The sequence below is a fragment of the Tursiops truncatus genome, chromosome 3, assembly GCF_011762595.2.
Source record: "Tursiops truncatus isolate mTurTru1 chromosome 3, mTurTru1.mat.Y, whole genome shotgun sequence".
NCBI classification, from domain to species: Eukaryota; Metazoa; Chordata; class Mammalia; order Artiodactyla; family Delphinidae; genus Tursiops; species Tursiops truncatus.
The window spans coordinates 143,923,773-143,951,499 of record NC_047036.1 but is presented as its reverse complement, the minus strand read 5'-3'; the positions used below and the strand labels follow the sequence as shown (position 1 = coordinate 143,951,499).

Here is a 27,727-nt window from a genome sequence, read left to right as displayed (position 1 = left end):
CCAGCCACCGGTTTTAAGGGGCCTCTAGGTGAGTCTGAGAAGTGCTAGCTAACCCAGGAGGGCTTCCTGGAGAAGGAGCCATTTGCAAGGGGTCTTGAAGAATTTGTGTGATCAGGGAGAGCAGTGGGCCGGCAGGCTGGGAGAACAGCAGCGACAAGCCTGAGGGACGATGAAAAGGCAGCGACCAGAGAAGAAGGTTTCACGACAGAGGGTGGCTGGAGGGAAGACCAGCCAGGTTAGGACAGCAGGTACCATGGATGTCCCGGGAGCCTCAGAGTTCCCTGGAGTCAGGGCCTCCTAACATCTCTGTTCCTGGGGCTGCTGGTCATGGGTGAAGTGCAGAGGAGAGAGAGCCGGGGGCAGGGCCAGGGCAGCCCTCCATAAAGCCTGGGGCGTCAGACACATCTGGGCTTGGCCAAGTTACTCCACCTCTTGCCTCCGTGTTCTCCCCGGTGTGCTGTGCATGACAGCACCACGTCCCTCCAGGGGTGTTCCTGGGGGCTGAGGGTTGAGAAAGCACTTGGCAAGTTGAGCCTGTACGTGGGCAGGTGAAGGACAGAAGGTGACAGCCAGACTCTGGAGCAGCTGGGCTCTGTCCAGAGCTTGGGGACCTTCCCTGCCCTTCCCACACCGATGTTAGCTGTTGGTCTGGTAGAGAGGTGTGTTGTTGGTAGGAATGTTGGAACGCTCTGCTGTTGTCTTAATCAGGATGGGAAGAATGAATCAGGAACCCAGAGAATTGCCATCTCCAGCCCTTGTCAGGGAGTCAGGTGAGAGTTAGCAGGTGGCCCTGGGGAGACCCCCGGCCCCTTCTCTTACCCATGGGAGGAACCAAGTAAAGGATGTTCCTGCCAGGATCCTCATGCCAAGCCTGGTGACAGATATTTAGTGCCCTTTAGCCCCAAATCCTAAAGGGCCCAAGTCTCTAAGAATCTCATATTAAAAATGGTTTTGCGGGAACTTCCCTGGTGGGCCAGTGGTTAAGATTCCGAACTTCTGATGCAGGGGGCGGGTTTGATCCCTGATCGGGGAACTAAGATACCACGTGCCATGCAGCGCAGCCAAAAAAAAAAAATGGTTTTGCATCCAAATACTTTTCTCTGGGCAGCCCTGCTTTTGCCCCAACACTGCACGCTTTCACTCACCTCAGAAACGTCTCTCAGGCATTGTTACTGGATCAGGGCCAGGTGCTTACCGCTCAAAAATCAATACTCGAGAGAGAGGCAAATGTTGGTAGAAAAGAAAGTTGCTTTTAATCAGAATGCTGGCAATCTGGGGAGATGGTGGACTCAGTGTCCCCCAAAAACCACATCTGAAGATTCACTTGGCCGTGAAAGTTTTCAAAGGGAAAGACGGAAGCAGTCTCAGTTAATCATTGAGACGGGGGGGGGGGGGGGGTGTCACAGTCATCACCATCTCCGACTATGTGCAGACTTGTCGACTTCTTTTGATTTTTCTTTAGATGCTATCTTGCTTACACAGTTTGTGAGATGACTGGAGGGGGAAGCTAGGGAAGAGATCTGGTCATCTGTTAATTACTTATTCATTTCTACTTCTGTGATCTATGGAAAGAACCAACAGATTGGGCAGAGTATTATGCGATCAAAAGATCTCAAAGGGGGCTTCCCTGGTGGCGCAGTGGTTGAGAGTCCGCCTGCCGATGCAGGGGACACGGGTTCGTGCCCCGGTCCGGGAAGATCCCACATGCCGCGGAGTGGCTGGGCCCGTGAGCCATGGCCGCTGAGCCTGTGCGTCCGGAGCCTATGCTCTGCAACGGGAGAGGCCACAACAGTGAGAGGCCTGCGTACCGCCAAAAAAAAAAAAAAAAAAAAAAAAAAAAAAAAGATCTCAAAGGTGTGCTAGGGCTGGAGATGAGTAGAGCATGGGGGTGCAAGTTTCAGGTTAGCGACAAGACAAAGGGGGCCTCCTGCGAGAGTTCTTTCCTGCCAGGAGCTGCTTACAGCACCTCGTGTGGGTCCTGGGCTGGGTGTAGGAGCCGCAGCGTTCAGGAAAACACAATCCAGGGAGAAAGGCAGACATGTAAATAAGCACCTGTTGCCTGAGCAGGATAAAATAGGTCTCACAGGAGACGCCAGTGCATGCTGTGGGCACAGTGAAGCAGCAGCAGATGGCTGGTTCTGCTTAGAGGACCAGGAAAGGCTCCCTGGGGGAAGAGGTGATGTTTGAGCTGAGATGTGAGCTATGGCTCATGAGCATTTCCGCAGGCTCTGGGGAAGGGGAGACTCCATCGGTATACAAGGAAGCCATGCTGGGGTTAACAGAGGGCACAGGCCCAGCTGACAAGCAGCTGATGGGACCAGGAGGCCATCCCAGCCTCAAAATGAGATCTCCTCCTCAGTCAGTAGCGAGCTCTGGCCTCCAAAGCCTCAGAGCCAGGGAGGCAAACCAAGGCTGGTCTGCGGCCTGCCCACCGCGGCCCGCAGCAGGGACGTACAGGCCTGGAGCAGCTGGGTTCCGTGCCCTCCTTCCTGGGGGTGCCCAGTGGGAGTCACAGGTGGTGAGGTTCTCTTCCAGGCCCGAGGGAAATACACAAAAACCCACCCAAGCCCTACCTGCCCCAGAATGGGGACAGACTGCACTGTTCCTAACTTCCAAGATTTGTCTGAGGAGCAAACTCCCCTGCCTTCAAGGCCCAAGGGGCTGAGTGAGCTGACAGACTTGGGGGAAATGAGGCCCAATAGAGAGTGGTGGGGACTGTGGTAGCTTGGAGGGTATGGCTCTAGCAGATGCAGCTGTGTGGGATGCAGCTTCTTCTCAAAAGAAGCTAGAAATTCAGGGTTTCTATGTAAAATGCTTCAGGGTTTAAATGTTGGCCATTGTAAAACACCCCAGGAGACCTCTCTTTGGCAAGCAGTGCATGCTCCCTTTGTCTTAATTACCACAGACCCATCCATTGCCAGGTCTTTTTCTCATCCGCAAGCCCCGGACATGCGTCATCACTCCTGTTTTAGAGATGAGAAACTTGATGCTCAGATGCATCCTTGGCACAAGAGGCCAGGAAGTGGCAGAGCTGCGATTTAGATCCAGGCCAGGCTCCCAGCAGAACCCGCTCTCCCACATGCTGGGGCATGCAAGGCGGGGCCTAGAGAGGGAGTATGGCCCTGCTCCGATGGTCCAGGAGTCCGGGGTTGCTGTGGTGCGGCTGACGTCTCAGGCTGCTGCCTGACCGGAATCCCAGGAACTCTTTGTGAGGCTCTGTCGCCACCTAGTGGTCACACCTCAGCATCCAGGTGAGCACGCCTAGTGCATCGAGGAATGACCATTCGTCCCAGGGTGGTGTGGGGTCCTGTGCCTTGGGAGCTTGGATTTGAGTCCTGCTTCTACCAGCCCCACTTTAAGACTTCAGACTAGACCCGGTCTCTGAGGCTTAGGTCTCATTTCTAAAATGGAGAAAAAAATGGTACATCCCACCTGGGGGTTGTTAGGGTTAAATGAGAGAATGCAAGTACCCAGCCTAGTTCAGCTTTCAACACATGTCTCCTCCCCCGGCCCCCAACAACTGTCATTAAAAGCAGAAGAGAACTCTATGGGCCACCCTTGGCCAACATATGTTCTCATGCCAGTCCCAGACAGGGGCCGCCCAGCCTGGCCCTGGCACCGCCAAAGCTTCCCACCTCCCACTCGATGCTGGTTCATCGAGCTTAGAGGATAACAACAAAGACTGTCAGAGCCCCTCTCTCCCCTGAAGTCCCTGAGTATCCTTCCAGGAGACTAATTCCTGGGCCTCGGAACCACAGTAGGATCATCTCTTTTAGAGTTCAGAGCAGGTTGGTTTTGAGTTTGGTTTCCTTTTCCCATTTTTCCCATCCGTACTTCAAAGGCCAAGATTTTAAATAAATAAATAAATAAAAGTAGAAATGGAACCACTGTGATTTGCAATGGTTCCAAACCAAACCTCCAGGGACCCCATTTGAAAACCACCAGCTGTAGGCATTATTTCCAGGAGACCCTGGTTAGGATACGCCAGGAAGAAGGTGACCTATTAACCCACAAGCACCTACTGGCACAGACAAGGTTATGGTAAGTTTCCATGTGGAATCAATCCTTAATTTTTTAAATTGAGATATAGTTGATGCGTAACATATTGGTTTCAGGTGTACGACAATTCGATATTTGTGTATATGGTGAAATGATCCCCACAGTAAGTCCAGTTAACATCCATCAGCATATATAGTTATAATTTTTTTTCTTGTGATGAGAACTTATAAGATCTACCATCTTAGCAACTTTCAAATATAGAATATTATTAACTGTAGTCACCATGCTGTATATAACACCCCCAGGACTTATTTGTCTTATAGCTGGAAGTTTGTACCTTTTGACCCACTTCACCCGTTTCGCCTACCCCCCACACCTGGCAACAACCAGTCTCTCCTCTGAATCTACAAGCTCAGGTTTTTTCATTTTGTTTTGTTTTACAATAGATTCCACATACAAGTTAGGTCATACAGTATTTGCTTTTCTCTCTCTGACTTATTTACTTAGCATAATGCCCTCAAGGTCCATTCATGTTGTCACAAATGGTAAGATTTGCTTCTTTTTTATGGCTGAGTAGTATTCCATTGTACATACATATATACCACGTTTTCTTTATCCATTCTTCCACTGATGGACACTTAGATTGCTTCCATGTCTTGGCTATTGTAAGTAATGTTACAATGGACGTGGAGGTGCAGATACTTAGTGAGTGGTTTTGTTTCCTTCAGATAAATACCCAGAAGTGGAACTGCTGGATCATACGGTAGTTTTAAGTTTCTGAGGAACCTTTATACTGTTTTCCATAGTGGCTGCACCAACTTACGTTCCCTCTAATAGTGCACAAGAGTTCCCTTTTCTCCACATCTTCATGAACATTGTTATCTCTTCTCCTTTTGATAGTAGCCATTCTAACAGGTGTGAGGTGACGTCTCATTGTGGTTGTGATGTTCACTTCCCTGACACTTAGTGAGCACCTTTTCGTGTACCTGTTGGACATCTCTATGAATTCTTTGGGAAAATGTTTATTCAAATCTTCTGCCCATTTTTTAATCAGTTTGTTTGAGTTTTTGCTGTTGAGATGTATGAGTTCTTTATATATTTTGGATATTAATCCCTTATCAGATATATGATTTGCAGATACCTTCTCCCATTTACTAGGTTGCCTTTTCATTTTGTTGATGATTTCCTTTGCTGCCCAGAAGGTTTTCAGTGGGGTGTAGTCCCACTTATTTTGTTTCTTGTGCTTTTTGGTGTCAAATCCAAAAAATCATCACCAAGACAATGTCAAGGAGCGTACCACCTATGTTTTCTTCTAGGAGTTTTATGGTTTCAGGTCTTATGATCAAGTCCTTAATCCATCTTCAGTTAATTTTTGTAGATGGTGTAAGATAGTGGTACCGTTTCGTACTTTTGTATGTGGCTGCCCACTTTTCTCAGCACCATTTGTTGAAGAGACTGTCCTTTCTGCTTTTTATATTCTTGGGTACTTTGTTGTAAGTTAACTGACCACATATGCATGAGTTTATTTCTGGACTCTATTCAGTTCCATTGACCTATGTGTCAGTTTTTATGCCAGTATCACACTATTTTGATTACTATAGTTTTGTAATATATATAGTTTAAAATCAGGGAGAGTGATTCCTCCAGCTTTTTCTTTCTCAAGATTGCTTTGGCTATTCAGAGTCTTTTATGGTTTCATACAAATTTTAGGATTGTTCCATTCCTGTGAAAAATGCCACTGCACTTTTGATAGAGATTGCACTTAATTTGTAGCCTGCTTTGGGTAGTATGAACATTTTAACACTACTGATTCTTCCAGTCCATGAGCACTGAACATCTTTCCATTTATTTTTGTCTCCTTCACTTTCTTTCATCAATCTCTTAAACAGTTTTAATTGTACAGGTTTTATACCTCCTCAGTTAATTTTTTATAGGTATTTTATTCTTTTTGATGTGATTGTAAATGGGATTGTTTTCTTAATTTCTCTTTCTGATACTTCACTATTAGTGTATAGAAATGCAACTGATTTTTTTTTGCTTTTTTTAATTGAAGTATTGTTGATTTACAGTGTTGTGTTAGTTTCCGGTGTACAGCAAAGTGATTCAGTTATGTGTGTGTCTGTGTATATATTCTTTTTCAGATTCTTTTCCCAGATAGGTTATTATAAAATATTAAGTATCGTTCCATGTGCTATACAGTAGATCCTTGTTGTTTATCTATTTTATATATAGTAGTGTGTATATATTACTCCCAAATTCCTAACTTATCCCTCCCCTGCACCTTTCCCCTTTGGTAACCATAAGTTTGTTTTGTATGCCTGTGAGTCTGTTTCTGTTTTGTAAATAAGTTCATTTATGTCATTTTTTTTAGATTCCACATATAAATGATAGCATATGATATTTTTCTTTCCCTGTCTAACGTACTTCACTTACAGTGATAATTTTTGGTCCATCCATGTTGCTGCAATTGGGATTATTTCATTCTTTTTTATGGCTGAGTAGTATTCCATTGTATATATGTACCACATCTTTATCCATTCATCTACTGATGGACATTTAGCTTGCTTCCATGTCTTGGCTATTGTGAATAGCACGCAATGAACACTAGGGCTGCAGTGAACATGTATCTTTTTGAGTTATGGTTTTCTCTGGATATAGACCCAGGAGTGGGATTGCAGAATCATATGGCAGTCCTATTTTTAGTTTTTGAAGGAACCTCCAAACTGTTCTCCACAGTGGCTGTACCAAGTTACATACCCACCAACAGTATATAGAAGGGTTCCCTTTTCTCCACACCCTCTCCAGCATTTATTATTTGTGAACTTTTCAATGATGGCCATTCTGACTGGTGTGAGGTGATACTTCATCATAGTTTTGATTTGCACTTCTCTAATAATTAGCAACGTTGAGAATCTTTTCATGTGCCTTTTGGCCATCTGTATGTCTTCTTTGGAGAAATGTCTATTTAGATCTTCTGCCCATTTTTTGGTTGGGTTATTTGTATTTTTGATATTGAACTGAATGAGCTGTTTGTGTATTTTTGAGATTAATCCCTTGTCAGTTCCATCATATGCAAATATTTTCTCCCATTCTGTGGGTTTTCTTTTTATTTTGTTTATGGTTTCCTTTGCTGAGCAAAAGCTTTTAAGTTTAATTAGGTCTCATTTGTTTATTTTTGGTTTTATTTTCATTACCCTAGGAGACTGCTCCAAAAAGATATTGCTGCTATTTATGTCAGAGTGTTCTGCCTATGTTTTCGTCTAGGAGTTTTATAGTATCCAGTCTTACACGTCAGTCTTCAATCCATCTTGAGTTTATTTTTTGGTATAGTGCTAGAGAATGTTCTAATTTCATTTTTTTTACAAGTGGCTCCAGTTTTCCCAGCACCACTTACTTAAGAGACTGTCTTTTCTCCACTGTATGTTCTTGTCTCCTTTCTTGTAGATGAATTGACCATAGGTACGTGGGTTTATCTCTGAGCTTTCTATCATGTTCCACTGATCTATAAGTCTGTCTTTGTGCTGGTAGAATACTGTTCTGATGACTGTAGCTTTGTACTATAGTCTGAAGTCAGGGAGCCTTATGGCTCCGGTTCCATTTTTCTTTCTTAAGGTTGTTTTGCTATTCAGGAGCTTTTGTGTTTCCATACAAATTTTTAAATTTTTTATTCTACTTCTGTGAAAAATACCATTTGTAATTTGATAGGGAATGCACTGAATCTGCAGATTGCTTTGGTTAGTATATTCATTTTCACAAACTTGATTCTTCCAATCCAAGAACATGGTATATCTCTCCATCTGTTTGTGTCATCTTTGATTTCTTCAATCAGCATCTTATAGTTTTTGGAGTACAGGTCTTCTGTCTCCTTAGGTAGGTTTATTCCTAGGTTTTCTTTTTTTTTTTGATCCAGCTAGTGTAATTTATTTATTTACATCTTTATTGGAGTATAATTGCTTTACAATGGTGTGTTAGTTTCTGCTTTATAACAAAGTGAATCAGTTACACATATACATATGTTCCCATATCTCTTCCCTCTTCCATTTCCCTCCCTCCCACCCCTCCAGGCGGTCACAAAGCACCGAGCTGATCTCCCTGTGCTATGCGGCTGCTTCCCACTAGCTATCTATTTTACGTTTGGTAGTGTATATATGTCCGTGCCACTCTCTCGCTTTGTCACAGCTTACCCTTCCCCCTCCCCATATCCTCAAGTCCATTCTCTAGTAGGTCTGTGTCTTTATTCCTGTCTTACCCCTAGGTTCTTCATGACATTTTTTTTCATAAATTCCATATATATGTCTTAGCATACGGTATTTGTCTTTCTCTTTCTGACTTCACTCTGTATGACAGACTCTAGGTCTATCCACCTCATTACAAATACCTCAATTTCGTTTCTTTTTATGGCAGAGTAATATTCCATTGTATATATGTGCCACATCTTCTTTATCCATTCATCCGATGATGGGCACTTAGGTTGTTTCCGTCTCCGGGCTATTGTAAATAGAGCTACAATGAACATTTTGGTACATGACTCTTTTTGAATTATGGTTTTCTCAGGATATATGCCCAGTAGTGGGATTGCTGGGTCATATGGTAGTTCTATTTGTAGTTTTTCAAGGAACCTACATACTGTTCTTCATAATGGCTGTACCAATTCACATTCCAACCAGCAGTGCAAGTGTGTTCCCTTTTCTCGACACCCTCTCCAGCATTTATTGTTTCTAGATTTTTTGATGATGGCCATTCTGACTGGTGTGAGATGATATCTCATTGTAGTTTTGATTTGCATTTCTCTAATGATTAATGATGTTGAGCATTCTTTCATGTGTTTGTTGGCAGTCTGTATATCTTCTTTGGAGAAATGTCTGTTTAGGTCTTCTGCCAATTTTTGGATTGGGTTGTTTGTCTTTTTGTTATTGAGCTGTATGAGCTGCTTGTAAATTTTGGAAATTAATCCTTTGTCAGTTACTTCATTTGCAAATATTTTCTCCCATTCTGAGGGTTGTCTTTTGGTCTTGTTTATGGTTTCCTTTGCTGTGCAAAAGCTTCGAAGTTTCATTAGGTCCCATTTGTTTATTTTTGTTTTTATTTCCATTTCTCTAGGAGGTGGGTCAAAAAGGATCTTGCTGTGATTTATATCATAGAGTGTTCTGCCTGTTTTCCTCTAAGAGTTTGATAGTTTCTGGCCTTACATTTAGGTCTTTAATCCATTTTGAGCTTATTTTTGTGTATGGTGTTAGGGAGTGATCTAATCTCATACTTTTACATGTACCTGTCCAGTTTTCCCAGCACCACTTATAGAAGAGACTGTCCTTTCTCCACTGTACATTCCTGCCACCTTTATCAAAGATAAGGTGTCCATATGTGCGTGGGTTTATCTCTGGGCTTTCTATCCTGTTCCATTGATCTGTCTTTCTGTTTTTGTGCCAGTACCATACTGTCTTGATTACTGTACCTTTGTAGTATAGTCTGAAGTCAGGGAGCCTGATTCCTCCAGCTCCGCTTTTCATTCGTTCTCAAGATTGCTTTGGCTATTCAGGGTCTTTTGTGTTTCCATACATATTGTGAAATTTTTTGTTCTAGTTCTGTGAAAAATGCCAGTGGTAGTTTGATAGGGATTGCATTGAATCTGTAGATTGCTTTGGGTAGTAGAGTCATTTTCACAATGTTGATTCTTCCAGTCCAACAACATAGTCTATCTCTCCATGTATTTGTATCATCTTTAATTTCTTTCATCAGTGTCTTATAATTTTCTGCATACAGGTTTTTTGTCTCCTTAGGTACGTTTATTCCTAGATATTTTATTCTTTTTGTTGCAATGGTAAATGGGAGTGTTTTCTTGATTTCACTTTCAGATTTTTCATCATTAGTGTATAGGAATGCCAGAGATTTCTGTGCATTAATTTTGTATACTGCTACTTTACCAAATTCATTGATTAGCTCTAGTAGTTTTCTGGTAGCATCTTTAGGATTCTTTTTTTTTTTTTCAGTACGCGGGCCTCTCACTATTGTGGCCTCTCCCGTTGCGCAGCACAGGCTCTGGATACGCAGGCTCAGCGGCCATGGCTCACGGGCCTAGCCGCTCCACGGCACATGGGATCTTCCCAGACCGGGGCACGAACCCATGTCCCCTGCATCAGCAGGTGGACTCTCAACCACTGCGCCACCAGGGAAGCCCTAGGATTCTTTATGTATAGTATCATGTCATCTGCAAACAGTGACAGCTTTACTTCTTCTTTTCTGATTTGGGTTCCTTTTATTTCCTTTTCTTCTCTGATTGCTGTAGCTAAAACTTCCAAAACTATGTTGAATAATAGTGGTGAGAGTGGGCAACCTTGTCTTCTTCCTGATCTTAGTGGAAATGCTTTCAGTTTTTCACCACTGAGGACGATGTTGGCTGTGGGTTTGTCATATATGGCCTTTATTACGTTGAGGAAAGTTCCCTCTATGCCTACTTTCTGCAGGGTTTTTATCATAACTGGGTGTTGAATTTTGTCAAAAGCTTTCTCTGCATCTATTGAGATGACCATATGGTTTTTCTCCTTCAATTTGTTAATATGGTTTATCATATTGATTGTTTTGCATATATTGAAGAATCCTTGCATTCCTGGAATAAACCCCACTTGATCATGGTGTATGATCCTTTTAATGTGCTGTTGGATTTTGTTTGCTAGTATTTTGTTGAGGATTTTTGCATCTATGTTCATCAGTGATATTGGCCTGTAGTTTTCTTTCTTTGTGACATCCTTGTCTGGTTTTGGTATCAAGGTGATGGTGGCCTCGTAGAAGGAGTTTGGGAGTATTCCTCCCTCTGCTATATTTTGGAAGAGTTTGAGAAGGATAGGTGTTAGCTCTTCTCTAAATGTTTGATAGAATTCACCTGTGAAGCCATCTGGTCCTGCGCTTTTGTTTGTTGGAAGATTTTTAATCACAGTTTCAATTTCAGTGCTTGTGATTGGTCTGTTCATATTTTCTATTTCTTCCTGATTCAGTCTTGGCAGGTTGTGCATTTCTAAGAATTTGTCCATTTCTTCCAGGTTGTCCATTTTATTGGCATAGAGTTGCTTGTATTAATCTCTCATGATCTTTTGTATTTCTGCAGTGTCAGTTGTTACTTCTCCTTTTTCATTTCTAATTCTATTGATTTGAGTCTTCTCCCTTTTTTTCTTGATGAGTCTGGCTAATGGTTTATCAATTTTGTTTATCTTCTCAAAGAACCATATAGTTTTATTGATCTTTGCTATCGTTTCCTTCATTTCTTTTTCATTTATTTCTGATGTGATCTTTATGATTTCTTTCTTTCTGCTAACTTTGGGGGTTTTTTTGTTCTTCTTTCTCTAATTGCTAATTGCTTTAGGTGCAAAGTTAGGTTGTTTATTCAAGATATTTCCTGTTTCTTAAGGTAGGATTGTATTGCTATAAACTTCCCTCTTAGAACTGCTTTTGCTGCATCCCATAGGTTTTGGGTCATCGTGTCTCCACTGTCATTTGTTTCTAGGTATTTTTTGACTTCCTCTTTGATTTCTTCAGTGATCACTTCGTTATTAAGTAGTGTATTGTTTAGCCTCCATGTGTTTCTGTTTTTTTACAGATCTTTTCCTGTAATTGATATCTAGTCTTACAGCATTGTGGTCAGAAAAGATACTTGAAACAATTTCAATGTTCTTAAATTTACCAAGGCTTGATTTGTGACCCAAGATATGATCTATCCTGGAGAATGTTCCATGAGCACTTGAGAAAAATGTGTATTCTGTTGTTTTTGGATGAAATGTCCTATAAATATCAATTAAGTCCATCTTGTGTAATGTATCATTTAAAGCTTGTGTTCCCTTATTTATTTTCATTTTGGATGATCTGTCCATTGGTGAAAGTGGGGTGTTAAAGTCCCCTACTATGAATGTTTTACTGTCGATTTCCCCTTTTATGGCTGTTAGTATTTGCCTTATGTATTGAGGTGCTCCTATGTTGGGTGCATAAATATTTACACTTGTTATATCTTCTTGGATCGATCCCTTGATCATTATGTAGTGTCCTTCTTTGTCTCTTCTAATAGTCTTTATTTTAAAGTCTATTTTGTCTGATATGAGAATTGCTACTCCAGCTTTCTTTTGGTTTCCATTTGCATGAAATATCTTTTTCCATCCCCTTATTTTCAATATGTACGTGTCCCTAGGTCTGAAGGGGGTCTCTTGTAGACAGCAGATATATGGGTCTTCTTTTTGTATCCATTCAGCCAATCTGTGTCTTTTGGTGGGAGCATTTAGTCCATTTACATTTAAGGTAAGTATTGATATGTATGTTCCTATTCCCATTATCTTAATTGTTTTGGGTTTGTTATTGTAGGTCTTTTCCTTCTCTTGTGTTTCTTGCCTAGAGAAGTTCCTTTAGCAGTTGTTGTAAGGCTGGTTTGGTGGTGCTGAACTCTCTCACCTTTTGCTTGTCTGTAAAGGTTTTAATTTCTCCATCAAATCTGCATGAGATCCTTGCTGGGTAGAGTAATCTTGGTTGCAGTTTTTTCTCCTTCCTCACTTTAAATATGTCCTGCCACTCCCTTCTGGCTTGCAGAGTTTCTGCTGAAAGATCAGCAGTTAACCTTATGGGGACCCTTGTGTGTTATTTGTTGTTTTTCCCTTGCTGCTTTTAATATGTTTTCTTTGTATTTAATTTTTGAGAGTTTGATTAATATGTGTCTTGGCGTATTTCTCCTTGGATTTATCCTGTATGGGACTCTCTGTGCTTCCTGGACTTGATTAACTATTTCCTTCCCCATATTGAGGAAGTTTTCAGCTATAATCTCTTCAAATACTTTCTCAGTCCCTTTCTTTTTCTCTTCTTCTTCTGGAACCCCTATAATTCGAATGTTAGTGCGTTTAATGTTGTCCCAGACGTCTCTGAGACTGTCCTCAGTTCCTTTCATTCTTTTTTCTTTATTCTGCTCTGCAGTAGTTATTTCCCCTATTTTATCTTCCAAGTCACTTATCCGTTCTTCTGCCTCAGTTATTCTGCTATTGATCCCATCTAGAGTATTTTTAATTTCATTTATTGTGTTGTTCATCATTGTTTCGTCTTTATTTCTTCTAGGTCCTTGTTAAATGTTTCTTGCATTTTGTCCATTCTATTTCCAAGATTTTGGATCATCTTTACTATCATTATTCTGAATTCTTTTTCAGATGGACTGCCCATTTCCTCTTCATTTGTTAGGTCTGGTGGGTTTTTATCTTGCTCCTTCATCTGCTGTGTGTTTTTCTGTCTTCTCATTTTGCTTATCTTACTGTGTTTGGGGTCTCCTTTTTGCAGGCTGCAGGTTCGTAGTTCCCGTTGTTTTTGGTGTCTGTCCCCAGTGGCTAAGGTTGGTTCAGTGAGTTGTGTAGGCTTCCTGGTGGAGGGGACTAGTGCCTGTGTTCTGGTGGATGAGGCTGGATCTTGTTTTTCTGGTGGGCAGAAATTGCAGTATGCGGGCCTCTCACTGTTGTGGCCTCTCCCGTTGCGGAGCACAGGCTCCGGATGCGCAGGCTCAGCAGCCATGGCTCACGGGCCCAGCCGCTCCGCAGCATGTGGGATCTTCCCGGACCGGGGCATGAACCCGTGTCCCCTGCATCAGCAGGTGGACTCTCAACGACTGCACCACCAGGGAAGCCCTATTCCTAGGTATTTTATTCTTTTTAATGTGATGGTAAATGGGATTGTTCCCTTAATTTCTATGATCTTTTGCTGTTAGTGTATAGAAATGCCACAGACTTCTGTGTATTAATTTTGTATCCTACAACTTTACTGAATTCACTGATGAGCTCTAGTAGATTTCTGGTAGCGTCTTTAGGGTTTTCTATGTATAGTATCATGTCATCTGCAAACAGTGACAGTTTTACTTCTTTTCCAATTTGGGTCCCTTTTCTTTTTCTTCTCTGATTGCTGTGGCTATCTATATTGAATAAAATTGGTGAAAGGGACTTCCCTGGAGGTCCACTGGTTAGCATGCTGCACTTCCACTGCAGGGGACGTGGGTTCAATCCCTGGTCAGGGAACTAAGATCCTGCATGTCATGCTATGTGGCCAAAAAAAAAAGAAATAGAAGAAAAAAAGTGGTGAGAGTGGACATCCTTGTCTTGTTCCTGATCTTAGAAGAAATGCTTTCAGCCTTTCACCATTGAGTCTGATGTTAGCTGTGGGTTTGTCACGTATGGTGTTTATTATGTTGAGGCCCCTATAGGTTCCCTCTGTGCCCACTTTCTAGAGAGCTTTTATCATAAATAGGTTTTAAATTTTTTCAGAAGCTTTCTCTGTATCTTCTGAGATGATCATATGGTTTTTATTCTTCAGTTTGTTAATGTGGTGTATCACACTGATCGACTTGCAGATACTGAAAACTCCTGGCACCCCTGGGATAAATGCCACTTGATTATGGTGGGATTTATCCCACATGTATCATGGTGTATGATACTTTCAGTGTATTGTTGGATTCAGTTTGCTAGTAGTTTGTTGAGGATTTTTGCATCTGTGTTCATCAGTGATATTGGTTTGTAATTTTCTTTTTTTGTGGTATATTTGTCTGGTTTTGGTATCAGGGTGATGGTGGCCTCATAGAATGAGGTTGGAAGTGTTCTTTCCTCTGCAATATTTTGGAATAGTTTCAGAAAGATAGGTGTTAACTCTTCTCTAAATGTTTTGTAGGATTTGCCTGGGAAACCGTCTCAACTTGGGCTTTTGTTTGTTGGGGTTTTTTTAATCACAGATTCAATTTCAGTACTTGTAATTGGTCTGTTCATATTTTCTATATCTTCCAGGTTCAATCTTGGGAGATTGTACCTTTCTAAGAATTTCTACATTTGTTCCAGGTTGTCCATTTTATTGGCATATAGTTGCCTGCAGTAGTCTCTTACAGTGCTTTGTATTTTTGTCATGTCAGTTGTAACTTCTTTTTCATTTTTGATTTTTTTAAATATAAATTTATTTATTTTTGGCTGCGTTGGGTCTTCATTGCTGCGCATGAGCTTTCTCTAGTTGTGGTGAGCAGGAGCTACTCTTCGTTGCAGCATGTGGGCTTCTCACTGCAGTGTCTTCTACTGTTGCAGAGCACGGGCTTTAGGCGCACAGGCTTCAATAGTTGTGGCAGGCAGGCTCAGTAGTTGTGGCACATGGGCTTAGTTGCTCCGTGGCATGTGGGATCTTCCTGGACCAGGGCTCGAACCCATATCCCCTCCATTGGCCAGTGGATTCTTTTCTTTTTTTAATTTATTTATTTTTGGCTGCATTGGGTCTTTGTTGTTGTGTATGGGCTTTCTCTAATTGTGGCAAGTGGGGGGCTACTCTTTGTTGCGGTGCACGGGCTTCTCATTGCAGTAGCTTCTCTTGTTGCGGAGCACAGGCTCTAGGTACGTGGGCTTCAGTAGTTGTGGCACGTGGGCTCAGTAGTTGTGGCTTGCGGGCTCTAGAGCTCAGGCCCAGTAGTTGTGGTGCACAGGCTTAGTTGCTCCACAGCATGTGGGATCTTCCTGGGTCAGGACTCGAACCCATGTCCCTTGTATTGGCAGGTGGATTCTTAACCACTGTGCCACCAGGGAAGCCTGGCATGCAGATTCTTAACCACTGCGCCACCTGGGAAGCCCCCATTTCTGAGTTTATTGATTTGGGCCCTCTCCCTTTTTTACTTGATGAGTTTTGCTGAAGGTTTATCAATTTTGTTTTTCTTTTCAGAGAACCAGCTTTTAGTTTCATTGATCTTTTCTATTCTTATTGTCTGTTTCATTTATTTCTCCTCTGATCTTTATGATTTCTTTCCTTCTACTAACTTTGGTTTTGTTTGTTCTTTCTCTAGTTGCTTTAGGTGTAAGGTTAGGTTGTTTGAGATATTTCTTGTTTTCTGAGGTAAGCCTGTATTGTTATAAACTTCCCTCTTAGAACTGCATTCCATAGGTTTGTTGCATTCCATAGGTTTGGGATCATAGTGCTTTTCTTTTCTGTTGTCTCTAGGTATTTTTTGACTTCTTCAGTGATCCATTCTTTTTTTTTAATAGGTCTTTATTGGAGTATAATTGCTTCACAATACTGTGTTAGTTTCTGTTGTACACCAAAGTGAAACAGCCATATGCACACATATGTACCCGTATCCCCTCCCTCTTGAGTCTCCCTCTCACCCCTCTAGGTCATCGCAAAGCACTGAGCTGACCTCCCTGTGCTATGCTGCTGCTTCCCACTAACTATTTTACATTCGGTAGTATATATATGTCAATGCTATTCTCACATCCTCCTCCCACCCGTTTCCTCAAGTCCATTCTCTATGTCTACATCTTTATTCCTGCCCTGCAACTAGGTTCATCAGTACTTTTTTTTTTTTTTAGATTCCATATATATGCATTAGCATACAGTATTTTTCTCTTTCTGACTTACTTCACTCTGTATGACAGACTCTAGGTCCATCCACCTCACTACAAATAACTCAATTTCGTAACTTCTTAAGGCTCAGTAATATTCCATCATATATATGTGCCACATCTTCTTTATCCATTCATCTGTCAATGGACATTTAGGTTGGCTCCATATCCTGACAATTGTAAACAGTGCTGCAATGAACATTGTGGTATATGACTTTTTGAATTATGGTTTTCTCAGGGTATATGCCCAGCAGTGGGATTACTGGGTCATTTAGTAGTTCTATTTTTAGTTTTTTAAGGAACCTCTGTATTGTATTCCATAGTGGTCGTATCAATTTATATTCCCACCAACAGTGCAGGACTGTGCCCTTTTCACCACACCCTTTCCAGAATTTGTAGATTTTTTGAAAATGGCCATTCTGACCAGCGTGAGGTGATACTTCACTGTAGTTTTGATCTGCATTTCTCTAATAACTAGTGATGTTGAACATCTATTCATGTGCCTCTTGGCCATCTGTATGTCTTCCTTGGTGAAATGTCTCTTTAGGTCTTCTGCCCATTTTTTAACTGGATTGTTTGTTTTTTGAAATTGAGCTCCATGAGTTTTTTGTATATTTTGGGGATTAATCCTTTTTCTCTTGTTTCATTTGCAAATATTTTCTCCCATTCTGAGGGTTGTCTTTTTGTCTTGCTTATGGTTTCCTTTGCTGGCCAAAGTTTTTAAGTTTAATTAAGTCACTTTTATTGTTGTTGTTTTTATTTCCGTTACTCTAGAAGGTGGGTCAAAAAAATCTTGCTGTGGTTTATGTCAAAGTGTATTCTTCCTATGTTTTCCTCTAAGAGTTTTATAGTGTCTGGTCTTACATTTAGGTCTTTAATCCATTTTGAGTTTATTTTTGCGTATGATGTTAGGGAGTGTTCTAGTTTCATTCTTTTACATGTAGCTGTCCAGTTTTCCCAGCACCACTTACAGAAGAGGCTGTCTTTTCTCCATTGTATGTTCTTGCCTCCTTTGTCATAAATTAGGTGACCATATGTGTGTGGGTTTATCTCTGGGCATTCTACCCTGTACCATTGATCTATATTTCTGATTTTGTGCCAGTACCACACTGTCTTGATTACTGTAGCTTTGTGGTATAGTTTGAAGTCGGGAAGCCTGATTTCTCCAACTCTGTTTTTCTTTCTCAAGATTGCTTTGGCTATTCGGGGTCTGTTGTGTTTCCATACGAATTGTAAAATTTTTTGTTCTAATTCTGTGAAGAGTGCCATTGGTAGTTTGATAGGGATTGCATTGAATCTGTAGATTGCTTTGGGTAGTATAGTCATTTTCACAGTACTGCTTCTTCCAATCCAAGAACATGGTATATTTCTCCATCTGTTTATGTCATCTTTGATTTCTTTCATCAGTATTTTATAATTTTCTGAGTACAAGTCTTTCACCTCCTTAGGCAGGTTTATTCTTAGGTATTTTATTCTTTTTGTTGCAATGGTATATCGGAGTGTTTCCTTAATTTCTCTTTCTGATTTTTCGTTGTTGGTGTATAGGAATGCCAGAGATTTCTGTGCATTAATTTTGTATCCTGCAACCTTACCAAATTCATTGATTAGTTCTAGTAGTTTTCTGGTGGCATCTTGAGGATTCTCTATGTATTGTATCATGTCATCTGCAAACAGTGAGAGTTTTACTTCTTTTGCAATTTCCTTTTATTTCTTTTTCTTCTGTGATTGCCATGGTTAGGACTTCCAAAACTATGTTGAAAAAGAGTGGTGAGAGTGGACATCCTTGTCTGGTTCCTGATCTTAGAAGAAAATGCTTTCAGTTTTTCACCATTGAGTATGATGCTTGCTGTGGGTTTGTCATATATGACCTTTATTATGTTGAGTAGGTTCTATGCCCACTTTCTGGAGGGTTTTTTTTTTTTATCATAAATGGGTGTTGAATCTTGTCAAAAGCTTTTTCTGCATCTATTGAGATGATCATATGGTTTTTCTTCTTCAATTTGTTAATATTGCGTATCACATTAATTGATTTGCATAGATTGAAGAATCCTTGCATCCCTGGGATAAATCCCACTTGATCGTGGTGTATGATCCTTTTAATGTGTTGTTGGATTCTGTTTGCTAGTATTTTGTTAAGGATTTTTGCATCTCTGTTCATTAGTGATATTGGTCTACAATTTTCTTTTTTGGTGATATCTTTTTCTGGCTTTGGTATCACGGTGATGGTGGCTTCATAGAATGAATTTGGGAGTGTTTCACCTTCTGCAATTTTTTGGAAGAGTTTGAGAAGGATCGGTGTTAGCTCTTCTCTAAATGTTTGATAGAATTTGCCTGTGAAGCCATCTGGCCCGAGACATTTGTTTGTTGGAAGATTTTTAATTATGGTTTCAATTTCATTACTTGTGATAGGTCTGTTTATATTTTCTAATTCTTCCTGGTTCTGTCTTGGAAAATTGTACCTTTCCAAGAATTTGTCCATTTCTTTGTGGTTGTCCATTATATTGGCATATAGTTGTTTGTAGTCTCTTATAATCCTTTGTATTTCTGCAGTGTCAGTTGTGATTTCTCCTTTTTCATATCTAGTTTTATTGATTTGCATCCTCTCCCTTTTTTTCTTGATGAGTCTGGCTAAGGGTTTATCAATTTTCTTTATCTTCTCATACAACCAGCTTTTAGTTTTATTGATCTTTCCTATTGTTTTCTTTGTTTCTATTTCATTTATTTCTGCTGTGGTCCTTATGATTTCTTTCCTTCTACTCACTCTGGGTTTTCTTTGTTCTTCTTTCTCTAGCTGTTTTAGGTGTAGGCTTAGACTGTTTGAGATGTTTCTTGTTTCTTGAGGTGAGACTGAATTGCTATAAACTTCCCTCTTAGAACTGCTTTTGCTGAGTGCCATAGGTTTTGGGTCGTCATGTTTTCATTGTCATTTGTTTCTATGTATTTTTTTATTCCTTCTTTGATTTCTTCAGTGATCTCTTGGTTATTTAGTAGTGCACTGTTTAGCCTCCATGTATTTGTGTTTTCCACAGTTTTTTTCCTGTAATTGATTTCCAATCTCATAGCATTGTGGTCAGAAAAGATGCTTGAAACAATTTCAATTTTCTTAAATTTTTCGAGGCTTGATTTGTGACCCAAGATGTGATCTATCCTGGAGAATGTTCTGTGTGCACTTGAGAAGAAAGTGTAATCTGTTGTTTTTGGATGGAATGTCCTATAAATATCAATTAAATCTATGTGGTCTGTTGTGTCACTTAAAGCTTGTGTTTCCTTATTAATTTTCTGTCTGGATGATCTGTCCATTGGTGTGAGGTGTTAACATCCCCCGCTATAATTGTGTTTCTGTTGATTTCCCCTTTTATAGCTCTTAGCATTTGCCTTATATATTGAGGTGCTCCTATGTTGGGTGCATAAACACTTATTATTGTTATTTCTTCTTGGATTGATCCTTTGATCATTGTGTAGCATCCTTCAGTATCTCTTATAAGAGTCTTTATTTTAAAGTCTATTTTATCTGATACAAGTATTGCTACTCCAGGTTTCTTTTGATTTCCATTTGCATGGAATATCTTTTTCCATCCCTTCACTTTCAATCTGTTTGTGTCCCTAGGTCTGAAGTGGGTCTCTTGTAGACAGCATATACATGGGTCTTGTTTTTGTATCCATTCAGCCAGTCTGTGTCTTTAGGTTAGGGCATTTAATCCATTCACATTCAAGGTTATTGATATGTATGTTGCTATTACCATTTTCTTAATTGTTTGGGGTTTGTCTTTGTGGGTCTTTTTCTTCTCTTGTGTTTCCTGCCTAGAGGAGTTTCTTTAGCATTTGTTGTAGAGCTGGTTTGGTGGTGAATTCTTTTAGCTTTTGCTTGTCTGAAAAGCTTTTGATTTTTTCATCAAATCTGAATGCGATCCTGGCTGGGTAGCGTAATCTTGGTTGTAGGTTTTTCTCTTTCATCACTTTAAGTATATCCTGCCACTGCCTTCTGGCCTGCAGAGTTTCTGCTGAAAAATCAGCTGATAACCTTATGGGGATTCCTTTGTATGTTATTTCTTGTTTTTCCCTTGCTGCTTTTAATATTTTTTCTTTGAATTTAATTTTTGTTAGTTGGATTAATGTGTGTCTTGGTGTGTTTCTCCTTGGGTTTATCCTGTATGGGACTCTCTGTGCTTCTTGGACTTAGGTGACTATTTCCTTTCCCATGTTAGAGAAGTTTTCCACTGTAATCTCTTCAAATATTTTCACAGTCCCTTTCTTTTTCTCTTCTTCTTCCAGGACCCCTATAATTCGAATGTTGGTGCATTTAGTGTTGTCCCAGAGGTCTCTGAGATTGTCTTCAATTCTTTTCATTCTTTTTTCTTTATTCTGCTCCTCGACAGTTATTTCCACCATTCTGTCCTCCAGCTCACTTATTAATTCTTCTGCCTGTGTTTCCTTATTGATTTTCTGGCTGGATCATCTGTCCATTGGTGTAAGAGGGGTAATGCAACTGATTTTTATATATTAATTTTGTGTCTAGCAACTTTACTGAATTTGTTAGTTCCAACAATTTTTTAGTGGAAAGTTTAGGTTTTTCTATATATAACATCATGTCATCTGCAAATAGTGACAGTTCTACTTCTTACTTTCCAATGTGTATGCCTTTTTTTTTTCTTTCCTAATTGCTCAGGCTGGGACTTGCAATACTTTGTTGAATATAAATGGCAAGAGTGGGCATCCTTGTCTTGTTTCTGATTTTGAAAGAAAAGCTTTCAGTTTTCACCACTGAATATAATGTTAGCTGTGGGCTTGTTATATATGGCCTTTATTTGGTTGAGTTTGTTCTATACCTATATTGTTAAGAGTTTTCATCATAAATGGATGTTGAATTTTGTCAAATGCTTTTTCTGCATTTATTGAGATGATCACATGATTTTGCTCCTTCATTTTGTTAATTTGGTGTATCACACTGATTGAATTTGTGATTTTGAGCCACTCTTGCATCCCTGGAATACACCCCATTTAATCATGGTATATAACCTTTTTAATGTACTATTGAATTAGGTTTGCTAATATTTTATTAAGAATTTTTGCATCTACGTTCATCAGAGATATTGGTCTGTAATTTTCTTGTGGCATTCTTGTCTGGTTTTAGTATCAAGATGATGCTGACCTTGTAAAATGAGTTTGGAAGTGTTCCTTCCTATTTTTTGTAAGAGTTTGAGAAGGATTGTTATTAAGCCTTCTTTAAATGTTTCGTAGAATTCACCAGTGAACCCATCCAGTCCTAGACTTCTGTTTCTTGGGAGGTTTCTGACAGCTGATTCCATACCCTTAGAGGCATACTTTGTTGTACTGCACTTTGCTATATTGTGCTTCACAGATACTGTATTATTTACAAACTGAAGGTTTGTGGCAACTCTGTGTCAAGTCTATTGGTACCATTTTTCCAACAGCATTTGCTCACTTCATGTCTGTGTGTCATGTTTTGATAATTCTCATAATATTTCAGCCTTTTACAGTATTTATTATAGTGATCTGTGATCTTTGATGTTATTATTACAGAAAGAGTATGCCTCCCTGAAGGCTCAGGTGACAGTCAGCATTTTTTTTTAGCAATAATGTATTTTTAATTTAAGGTATGTAAATTGTTTTTTAGACAAAATGCTATCACACCCTTAATAGCGTACACTGTAGTAGTATAAACGTAACTTTTATGTGCACTGGGAAACCAGAAAATTCATGTGACTTGCTTCCTCAGGTGGTCTGGAACTGAACCCACAGTATCTTATGTTGTTTGAAATTATTTCCAAATAAAAAACAAAACAAAATGCAAGGAATACTAGTCAAGTTCACAGCCCAGTGCAGGCTGTGGAAGGCACTCAGCAAATCCTCTGTCTCTCCCATTTCTCTCCTGCCCAGCGTGGAGACCGTGAATGATGGGCAGTTTCACAGTGTGGAGCTGGTGATGCTAAACCAGACCCTGAACCTGGTGGTGGACAAAGGAGCCCCCAAAAGCCTGGGGAAGCTCCAGAAGCAGCCAACAGTGGGCATCAACAGCCCCCTCTACCTTGGAGGTAAAGCCCCATCCCCTCCCACCCCAAACACCTCCACCTCCCACCTGCCCCCTGTGCTCGGGCACCCACCCCCAGGCCAACTGGTGAGGCTCGCTGCTCTCAGCACCCACTGCCAAAGCTAATCAATGAAGGCTTCCTGGAGGAAGTGACAACCAAGCTGCTCCCTAAAATGTGAATAGTTAGCCAGATCATGGGGAGGAGAAGAGGACAGGAAAGAGAGCAGGGTTCCTTCTGAGAAACTACACGTTTTTTAGGGAGGATGGTGGAAGGTGAAGATGGAATGGGGAGGAAGGAGATGGATACAGGGGCCAGCCCCTTCAGATACAGGGGCTTCCTCTGCTCTGCCACCCCCTTAGATGCTGTGAGTCTCAGCTGATGTGTGTAGAGGAGTATGTTTGCCATTAAGGTCATTCAAAGGCCAAAGAGAGAAGGAGCCACCAGTCTGGCAGAGCATGGGCCTGAAACCCAGCCTTCGGCCAGTAGTTCTCAAAGGGTTATGTGCCAAAAAAAAAAAAAAAAAAAAGGCATCAGAGCAGCTTATTCAACATGGAGGTTCCCAAGACTTCTCCCAAGGAGTCCACCTCCGAGGGCTGGAATTCGGGCGAGCAGGGTGGGCAGGGGAGTATCTTCAGGTCGCTGTCCTGGTGTCCCTCCCGCAGGCATCCCCACCTCCACGGGCCTCTCGGCCTTGCGCCAGGGCGTGGACCGGCCGCTGGGCGGCTTCCACGGCTGCATCCACGAGGTGCGCATCAACAACGAGCTGCAGGACTTCAAGGCCCTCCCGCCGCAGGCCCTGGGCGTCTCGCCGGGCTGCAAGTCCTGCAGCGTGTGCAGGCACGGCCTGTGCCGTGCCGTGGAGAAGGACAGCGTGGTGTGCGAGTGCCACCCAGGCTGGACCGGCCTGCTGTGCGACCAGGAGGCCCGCGACCCCTGCCTCGGCCACAGGTCGGTGTCCCTCCCCCTCTGCCCCGCCCGGGAAGTGGGCACTGATGGAAGCTGGAGGGACTGCAGTCAGACTGTAGACAGGGGCTGCTTAGAAGGTCAGGGACTTAACACGTCCAAACAGCAGGTCTTGTTCAGAGGAGACATCAGTGTGCCAGAGCCTAGCTGAGAAACACTTGTCAAGTGGCCTTCAGAAGTCGAAAGGGGCACCCGTGTGCATGCACCTTGGCAAGTGGGTGCATTTTGGCCCGACTCGACTCCCCACTCAGTGGTACCCTATGAGGGCACTAGGGGTGTATAACCACGCACAGCTGAATCATTTCATGGCTCTGGCATTCATTATGCATCAAAATATTTACTGAGGGCCTACTATGTGTCAGGCCTTGTGCTAAAAATAGGAGACCCAGCATCCTCAGTGTTCAGAAGTCTGAATCGGCCAGAGATGACACCAGAGCCATGTCTAGTAATTTGCTTGGCCGAACAAGCTGGGACATGATATTGTGGATCAGGAGTGAAGGATGCTATAAAGGGGTTGAGTTTCCTGGGTAGCTCTGGAGCGTGTGTGTGTATGCGTTGGACTCTGTAACGAATACGTCTACAATGAACCCTGCCTCTGAATGTCATCCCAGTACAGAGAATGCTGCAGCACAATTAAGAATCCAAAAAAAAAAGAATCCAGGCTGTGGCATCAGTTTCTCCATCTGTGAGATGTGGATAAGACTGTCTACTGCACAGGACAGCAGAGGATGTGGATAAGACTGTCTACTGCACAGGACAGCAGAGGAGAGGGGATTGTAGAAAATAAGACTGATGCTAGGTGTAAAGCACTTACCCCAATGCCTGGCACAGAGCAAGTGGTAGCTGGTGGTAGAGACAGTCGTAATCATGTTATCAATTAAGATGGCAGAAGACTGCATGGGTTCTGACATCTGTGGGTACAACAGCCAGCCTCATCAGGCTCACAGCTGTCAGTGTCATTGGGCGATGCTCACAGCCTCCAGCTGACTGATGCTCAGCCACTGGGCCGGTGGAGGGTGGACCATGGGGTGGAGAAGGCCTAAGGTCCCACAGCTCCGGGCTGGGGTGGACAAAGGAAGCCTCCAGCTGCACTGACTGCCTGGTTCCCCTCTCCTCGCCTCTGCCCCCAGCTGCAGCCAGGGGAGATGCGTGGCAACTGGGACCTCCTATGTGTGCAAGTGCGCCGAGGGCTACAGAGGGGCCTTGTGTGACCACAAGAATGACTCTGCCAACGCCTGCTCAGCCTTCAAGTGTCACCACGGGCAATGCCACGTCTCAGATCAAGGGGAGCCCTACTGCCTGTGCCAGCCCGGCTTTAGTGGGGAACACTGCGAACAAGGTGGGTCCACTGTGCGCATCGGCGGGGGGGGAGAAATGACGGTGCCCGGGAAGGATGCGGGGGTCAGACTTGGACTCCACGTTCAGATGACCTAAGTTCCAGTTCTGGCTGAGCCACTTAGAGGCTGCATGACCTTCATTAAGTTACTTTCTGAGCCTCAAATTCCATCATGTTGAATATGGGGGGGGGCAACACCATAAGTTCCTGTGTCAGTTAGCCATTGCTGTATAACAAATTAGCCCCAACACATAGCAGTTCAAAACCACACTAAACATGCTCCATCCCACACGGTTCCCATGGGTCAAGCATTCAGAAATGGCTTAGCTGGATAGTTCCAGCTGGGGTCCCTGCAAACCGCCAGGACTGTGTGAGCAGTCTGGGTTGTTCTTTCTCTCCTCTCCCCTCCCCTCCTTTTCTAACTGACCAGCACCACTGACTCACCTGGGAGCTTATTAGAAATATAGACGCTCAGTCCCAGCCCAGACCTTCTGAATCAGAACCTGCTTTAACAAGAGCCCTCGATGGTTCTTAATCACAGTAACATTTCAGACGTTGCTCTGCAGTCTCCTCCCAAACCTCATGCCATTATTGGGTCAACAAAAGACAGTTCCTTGGTCTAATCCCATTTCAGAAACATCAAATCACTTACCTCTCTTAGTGACCCCTTTAGTGTATTAATTTGGAGGTAAGTGCAAAAAAAGGAAAATTAAAATTAAATTATATTCCAGCTGAAATGGTTCTGTCTCACCTTGGAGGTTTTTCTCCTGCATGGAAACTGAGAAGTCTTCGTCTTCCTTCCTGCCACTAGAATCCTGGGCAGGCCACCTCCTGTCACTAGAGGACTCTTTCACATGTTATACCTTGTTGAAATACCATTCTTAACCAATTTGGTAAATAATGTATTCTGAAATAATTTCAGATCTAACAGAAAAATTGCCAGAATATAAACAGCGTTCCCATTCCCTTCAGCTGGACAGCCCAACTGTTAACATGCTGCCGAGTGTGCGTTCTCCCTGCCCCGCACATCACACACACCTGTTACCATTAGGCTTCTTTTGATCCTGTTAACAATCACGTAATTTTAAAAACCTATATCAAGCTTAACAGAATTCACATCACATCACATTAACCACCTAAAACTTTAAACTGCATAAAGCCCTTTTGCATTCACAATCTCTGTGATGCTCATAACAGCCCCTGAAAAAGCAGGAAGAACCAGGACATGTGTCACCATTTTCTGGACAAGGAAACTGAGGCTCAGGGATCCAAGGCTATGTGGCCGAGGATCCTAGTCCTGAATCCGTTACTCTCTCTCTCAGTGCCTTGCTCCAGATACTTTCCCAATGTACTGAGGACAGTAGTGGGGTCAAGGTGAAGAGTTGGGTCAGGGACCGGAGGATTAAGCAGATCCAGGGGTCCCCTCCCCTCATTTCTACAACTTGTGGAAAAGCTCGCATGCGTGCGCACACACACACACCCCACCCCCAGACTCTGGCTCACTGACTACTGTTCCTCTTTCAGATCTCAACTCCAGAATCACTTCCCAGAGACAATCCCTGGCCCCTGGGCTAGTCAGGCTCCTTTGCCATGTATTTTGTATAAACACATCCCGTTTCTTCGTAGCATGCACCTCGGTTTATCATTACAAATGTATTTATTTAAATGACACTGTAATTAGTGTCTAGACTCTATACCAGCAGAGACAGGCTACTGAGAGTGGTGGGGACTGGGGCAAACTGGAGATCTCCTGCCCCGTCTAAAGCCCACGGCTTCAGCCCATCATTGCCACGCAGGGATGCAGACTCAGCTTTGCCAGAGCCCCTGGTTTTCAAAGAAACCAGATATCCCAATGTTCAGATGCAATCTCCTGGCATTGTGGTTTTTTCTTTTTTTTAATGTTGGCATTTAATTTGGTTTCTAAGTGTCTGTGGCACAAGCAACATAGGTCTGGGATGGGATTTAGCCCTCAGTCCCCCAATCTGCCACATCTAGTTTGATCTTTAAGTTCCTTGAAGGAAGGGACCGAGCCTGCTCTTGTCACCCTGCTATCCTCGGGGCTTAGTTTTAAACCTATTATCGAGGTTGGTACGGAAAGGCACTTAGTATTTGTGGAAGAGTGAGATGGGTTATGGGAGGGTGGGCAGGGAGACGGATGGATGAGTGAATGAGTAAGTACGCACGGGCTTCGGCCCACGAGTGTCTCAGAGCAGCCTACCCCGGACAGCCATCTCCAGCCCCAATGCCCTGCCCTTACCTCTTCCGCCCTCTGCAGAGGCTCCATGCCTGGGGGGGGTAGTCCGAGAGGTGATCCGCCGCCAGAAAGGTTATGCCTCGTGTGCCACGGCCTCCAAGGTGCCCTTAATGGAATGTCATGGGGGCTGCGGTCCCCAGTGCTGCCAGCCCACCCGCAGCAAGCGGCGGAAATACGTGTTCCAGTGCACAGACGGCTCCTCGTTCGTGGAAGAGGTGGAGAGACACTTAGAGTGCGGCTGCCGCCCGTGTTCCTAAGGGCCCCCCGCAGCCCTTCCGCCTCCCGGACTCCAGCCGGGTGGGTGGGGACGGCCACGTGGGACCCCCCCCACGAGATTCGCAGTGAAGCAGTAGAAGCTGGAAAGGAAGCAAAAGAAGAGAATATTAAGTATATTGTAAAATAAACAAAAAATAGAACTTATTTTTATTATGGAAAGTGACTATTTTCATCTCTTATTATATAAATATATCACACCATCTGAGTATATGTACCATATAGTGAGTTATTTTTACCGACCTTTTTGTTCTGTGTTGTGTATTTGTGGTGTTTTTATAAACAGCTGTTAAAAGTTTTAGGAAAAAAGGCTAATAAAAATGTTTTAAAACGAAAGGATGAGCATAAAGAAGTGATAGCCTGTCTGAGAAGGAAGGAGGAGGTTTATACGTCTAGGAAACACTGTCGTCATTAAGTCGGCAGAAACCAGAACCTGCTTACTGAGCTCAGGAAACAGAACGAGAAGAGGAAAAGAGCGAAGGAAAAG

General features: G+C 42.4%; 1 protein-coding gene and 1 long non-coding RNA gene across 5 annotated transcripts in view; one reads left to right on the top strand and one right to left on the bottom strand.

The window, feature by feature from the left end:
- SLIT3 (slit guidance ligand 3) overlaps positions 1-27,443 on the top strand; it is a 609,805-nt gene extending 582,362 nt beyond the window's left edge. For 3 of the 4 annotated variants that reach the window (XM_073802786.1, XM_073802783.1, XM_033853549.2), the window contains 4 exons: positions 22,263-22,417; positions 23,077-23,362; positions 24,508-24,716; positions 26,989-27,443. In XM_073802786.1, the coding sequence (XP_073658887.1) occupies positions 22,263-22,417; positions 23,077-23,362; positions 24,508-24,716; positions 26,989-27,224 (886 nt within the window). In that variant the 3' untranslated portion in view covers positions 27,225-27,443. Of the gene's footprint in view, positions 1-22,262; positions 22,418-23,076; positions 23,363-24,507; positions 24,717-26,237; positions 26,950-26,988 lie in introns of those variants that run through there. The other variant, XM_073802785.1, reaches the window with a different exon arrangement.
- Positions 1,229-27,105, bottom strand: LOC141278358 (uncharacterized). The gene is made up of 2 exons (XR_012330953.1): positions 26,971-27,105; positions 1,229-3,401 (listed from the first exon to the last, which is right to left on the bottom strand). It is a non-coding gene; the product is annotated as an uncharacterized lncRNA (long non-coding RNA).
- Positions 27,444-27,727: the final 284 nt, after the last annotated feature.